Source organism: Oreochromis aureus, linkage group 4 (assembly GCF_013358895.1).
Source record: "Oreochromis aureus strain Israel breed Guangdong linkage group 4, ZZ_aureus, whole genome shotgun sequence".
NCBI classification, from domain to species: Eukaryota; Metazoa; Chordata; class Actinopteri; order Cichliformes; family Cichlidae; genus Oreochromis; species Oreochromis aureus.
The window spans coordinates 19,987,105-19,992,580 of record NC_052945.1 but is presented as its reverse complement, the minus strand read 5'-3'; the positions used below and the strand labels follow the sequence as shown (position 1 = coordinate 19,992,580).

Sequence of the window (5,476 nt, the reverse complement as noted above, 5' to 3'; positions counted from 1 at the left end):
CCTGAGCCTGCAAGGCGTGAAAAAAAAAAAAAAAAAAAAAAAAAAAGTGGCAAGAGCTAGCAGTGTTGCTGGTGTACTAACATATCTGCGTTACAGGCAGAGGAAATAAAACAATGTATTTTGAAATGTCACGTGTAAGAGCAGCTATGTTCCTGAAACTACGTTGTAAACACTAAACCTGCAATCTCTCACTTAAAAGCACTATTCATGCTTGCTAATGACACGGCTACGCACCAGTGTCTTCAGTGCACTCGCCTCCACCAACTCAACCACAAAGAGCAACGACAAAGTGAACCAGTGTAATTATTTTCAAGCTTTTTAATACAAACTTAATAAACCATCAGTCTCTCTTAACATGTAAGACACTGACTCTGAATACTTTGTTATACCGTTTGTTTTTATCAAGTATTGCACAATGTAGGTACAAAATTAATATACGATTACATTTTGTCCATAATATAGCAAAAATCTTTTAAACTCTTAACAGAAAATACAACTCTCATGTATTTTTTTTTGAAAAAAAAAGAAAGAAAGAAAGCAAATATTCTTATATCCCACCACTACGGAATATTCTGTACACAATCTTTAGGATAGTCAATTTTTTTTAACATTTTTTTTTTAAATGATGAATTCATTTTTTATTTCAATAAAAAAGAAAACATAAAGTTGCTGCAGCCATCACAGATCACTGGAGTAGTAAAAAGATATAAATGCAATACCATGTCGTAGAAACAATAGATACTCTGATATTTTACAAACTCTGTACTAAATTAAATTATACAATTAGAAAAAGACCAGGAAATCCCACTTATTTATGCCAATCTCTTGAAAAAAACAAAACAAAACAAAAAAAATTGGCGATGTCCAGTTATGTTTAAATACTGAAAAGAGGCCATGACTTGTGGTGGTGTTTTTTTTCTCTTTTTTTTTTTTTTAATATATATATTTTTTTAAAACAGTCACATAAAAAAAATATTTTGTGCTTGGTTGGCAAAAGAAATAACAATGATGCATGTTGAAGTTTAGGTAACCAAGCTTGGACATTTTGTACTACAAGCTTCATTAAGGAAAAAAAAAAAGGTATAACTCAAGGGGGCAAAATAATTCACCCTCGGGCTCATGCTCTTAGACTCGTAACATAGATCTTACAGGTGACAAGTCACTTTTTCCTTTTATACTTGACATTCTGTTCTTGTTTACTTTTTTTATTTTTTTTTTTATTTCTGTTTTGAAATGTGCATTTGTGTTTGTTTCCCCCTGTCACATTATCTCTGGTCGTTTCTGTATGAAGTAGTAGCTTAAGTAGTACCTTCACGTGTACTAGTTGGCCATAACTGGCTGGAATTGCTGGTTAGAATACTGCATGTTGCTCAAGCTGAAATTCAAGCCATCCATAAGCGACTTGTCATTAAGGCCACCGTAGGCCGCAAACATATCAAAGGCATTGCTGTACTGCAGCGGGCTGAGGCTGAGCGAGCTGTCGCTGGGGAAAAGAGCACTCTGGCTGCCCTGGCCCTGCAGGCTGGGGAACACAAATTCCTTGGCATTGGGGGAGAGTGCCGAGGGCTTCTGGTGCTGCTGCTGCGGCGCGCCGAGGCCCAACCCGTACAGAGAGTGCATGGAGGTGGAGATGGCTTTCTGTTTCAGGAGACTGTTCACATTCAGGCCCAGGTTGGTGGGAGAGGTACGTGCCACCTTGTTCCCAGCACCACTGCCGCCATTGTTGCGTCCACTGCTCTTCATCTTAGTGGAGCCAAACTTGGTGGCAGCAAAGGTGGCTGTTGTGAAGGTTAAAGGCTGCGTGGAGCGGGGCATAAAGGTGGGGCTGACTGCTGCTGAGTGGCCAAAAGGTGGGGAGGGCGAGCTGGACCCCGGGGAGGCGCCATTCACAGGCTCATTGATGGGCATGAAGACCTGCGCGTCCGGATTGAAACTGTTCTTGATCTCCTTGTCCAAATCAAGTCCCACATTGCTACTTCCACTTTCGTTGCTGTCGTCGACGTACAACACTTTGACGGGCCCCTTCTCCCCAATCTGGTAGGACACCTCATAGGGGTCAATCCACACACTGAGGTCCTGGGGAAGGTTGTTGCGGACATCTTCAATGTCCAGCCCACTCTCTTTGGCTGCCTTCTCCACCACGGGGTCAACCTTCTCCCCAACGTGGATGCATCTGAATCCTGAACCTTTGTATGGCTTGTCCGGGTACCAGTGTCCTTCATATTTCTGCTTCAGCTGCCGCTCCAGCTCCTCGCCAAAAATGTTGACTCGCCGCCTGGGCAGCTTGTTATACAGGTATGAGATGATGAAGTTGAGGGCTACTTGGATTTCAAGCTGCATAGCTAACTGCTGAAGTTTACCCGATGCAACAAGATTATTTGTGTCTGACCTTGAACGTGTCCACTGGGTCTGCTTTGTTTATCCGTGTTTGGCAACACAGCTGCTCTCTCCAGTCGGGATGGCAAAAGCAACCAGAACTTGGATGAAACAGGTTAGGGAAAAAAAAAATCAAATCAAAAAATCAAAAGTGCTGGTTTTGTGTAAGTGGTGTCCTTCCACAGGGTGTGATATTTTTTCCTGCAAGAATTAAAAGTGGGGGAGGGAAAAAAAACACATGTATAAGTACATGAAAATATATTTGGAATAATAATCATGCAGTATGGCTACACAGCTACAACGAAGGAAGGAGGGTGCTTTAATTATTAAGCATTTGTTTTTAAAGCAGGTATGTTGTACTGTGACCATTTGAGCTCATAAATATGTAGGCTGTAAGCCATAAAATGGCCAACCAAAGCAGGATCTTAAAGGAAAAATAAACCAGAAAAGAAGAATATACAGAATATATTCTAATAATATGAATATATTGATATAAATAAACAGAAGAGGCACTACAGCTGGGCTTTACTGTTGTCAATCCTGCACCTAAATGTCAAGAAGTAGGCATTGTGCACATTAACCTCACACTAGGACTGAGAATCCTATTACATAATAGGCTTCTAGATATCCTCCTTACAGCAGGAGACAGGAAAACTACTGCGGGGCTACCGCATTTCATTATCCAAAAAGGGTAAGCTTGACTTAGTGGCTGCTTTGTAGATAATGCCTAATGGTGGATAAGTTGGCAAAGAAACGATCCGGTTGGATTTCAGGCTTATAACCGTGCTACTGGGTTGGTATGGTATGCATACGGCACAGATTAGTCGAAGCAGTGTCGCCGAACAACCTGTCTGCGCCCATGTTTTGCGATTTATGCGAAAGGATTTAGCCATTAAACATTTAGTGAAACGAAGGCTGGATGCAGGCAGCACAGAAATAGCCCTCTTCTACCTAGAAGAGCTAGACAGAGGGGGTTTATAGGGAGTCAGCCTGTAGAGGCTGCTGAAATGCCCCAGAGTGGATTATTTTATTTCTCAGAGGGGGAAGCTAACCCACACTGGAATAAAAACCAAACCCTGCAATGTCTACACCTCACTAATAAAGATTGTAGCTACAGTTGTAGCTACAGGTCTTGGCTGGTGTTACAGTAAGAAAGGCATAATATTGCAGAAACTGCAGCGCACAGGAACAGACTGTACTGACACCACTAGAAAAAGGCGATACAATAAAAATAATAATAATAACAGGCTGCAGTGAAAATTCAACAGCACATCGGACTCATTTCGAGTCTATGTGGAGACATCGGTATGTGCTTACATAAGAATAACAGAGAAAAGAGCACACACCTATCGACCGCACACACATAGTCTATATACACCCCTCCCTAACTTCGTGGACTGACGCAGCAGATCAGCTTATAGTTAAGTATGAATAGAGCTACAGTACGACTAAGAGCAATAATAAAGAGCGACACACACATTAGCAGAAACAAGAGAGCTAGAATACTTACTTTTTTGTAAAAAATAAAGATTCTCAGTAGTTCTGAAGTACCGTTAGTTAGTGCAAATAGGAAAAAAAAGTATAAATACTTTCTTCACATATAATAAATTATCAGCGTTACAAAAAAGTCTTCCAGTACACGTAGTTTTTGGAGGATTGGCGTTTACGTTTTTTTAAGGTTATTTTGCGGTTTTTTGTTTTTTAGCTCTCCTCTTTCAGCAGGCTTGCAGAGTAGCTCCCTCCTTACTCGGGAGTTTCGCAACTTCGTCCTCTTCTGGTACGACGTCGCTCGTATTTATAGCTTTCCTCCGCCATGGGCACGAGGTAGGCGGTGATGCGGTTTCAGAGGTCAAAACAATGCGAGCGCCTGCGATTGGTCCGCGGCGGGAGTCCCGCCCTCTTCGTGACGCCCGAGGCGAGCACTGATTGGCTGATCGGCGCTGTCAAACTCGGACAAACGGTCCTGTGAGACGAGAGAGACGCCTGTGATGAGGAGTTTGCGTCAGAGATAACCTAGGTCTGTGCTGACAGCAAAAGGCAAAAGTCCTAATTAATGTTATTCACTAGCAGTATTATGTAAAGAGATAGAGCTGCCTTGAAACAAACATAAAGGTGAAACTGTGGCACTTCCGGGAAGTAAATATTTTATATTAACCCACCCAGCAGGTTTTAATCGTCGCAATCAGATAATATTTAAGACTAACAGCTCTGTGCCATGTTGATACCAGAAAAAGGGGCCTTAAAAATAATTTGTGCCTGCATTTCGTCACAGAATAGTCACAAAGACACCTCCCCCCCCCCCCCCGCTTTTTTTTTTTTAACCTGCCACGAAAAGCTGCAGGGTCTGTGATAAATGTATAACGCCTGAGAGGAGATTCCCCACAGCGGAACGATACAGCTGGCAAAAAATGTGGGTGGTGCTCCATGCTATCTAGAAAACACAAGCGCTGATTGGCCTAAAATGGGGCAGGAACCATACTGTGAATGGTGTACCCGTATCCAAGGTGCTGATGTAGGCTGCGCACGTCATCGCTCGGCTGAACGCACGCTGTTGCCTAATTTAAAGTGAACCGGCACACACACACAGGTATCTGCTCAAGAAAGGAAGAGTCGCTGGGGCTTTAAAAGCCTTTAAAACCACAATAAGGAAAACGTGCTTTCTCCTCATGATTAATGGTGTTATGTGAAACGGAAATAAAGGCGTTATCCTGATTAATTTACTTTGCTGACAACTTTGAGGTCGTATAGATAGATAGATAGGTCACCTTATTTACCATGGCAGCAGTGCTTTTTATTAAAAAAAAAAAAAAAAAAAAGAAAGCCGGATTGGGCTGACAGAGTGGACATTCTTATGTTTCCCAAGCGGAGTCATGTGCTTGATGTGAGCTGTAAATGCTGCAAAGAGGGCTCCTGTGGAAAGTGCTTTAGGGAACAAACCACATAAGACATGACAGATGAGGCAGGGGTGGCTGAAATAGAGGGGGGATTATACGGTTTGACATTGCCCAGCAGATTCAGATTCACCATCTATCTTAAAGTGGAAGTGGGCGGGTGAGTGAGTGGACTGCCAGCCAGCAGCACTGTCTTTTGCAGTCCCAGC

At 42.5% G+C, this 5,476-nt stretch overlaps 1 protein-coding gene across 2 annotated transcripts; it reads right to left on the bottom strand.

Annotated features, from left to right (window-relative positions):
- Positions 1-302: 302 nt before the first annotated feature.
- On the bottom strand, positions 303-4,157 carry LOC116329206 (protein Tob1-like). Of its 2 annotated transcripts, none has more exons than XM_039611337.1 (2): positions 3,883-4,157; positions 303-2,577 (listed from the first exon to the last, which is right to left on the bottom strand). In XM_039611337.1, exon 2 carries the CDS (start codon positions 2,338-2,340, stop codon positions 1,321-1,323), a length of 1,020 nt encoding a protein of 339 aa, XP_039467271.1. In that variant the 5' UTR covers positions 2,341-2,577; positions 3,883-4,157; the 3' UTR covers positions 303-1,320. The 2 variants fall into 2 exon arrangements, with proteins under 2 accessions (XP_039467271.1, XP_031607052.1); XM_031751192.2 differs by having other exon boundaries at positions 3,887-4,157.
- Between the last annotated feature and the right edge of the window lie 1,319 nt (positions 4,158-5,476).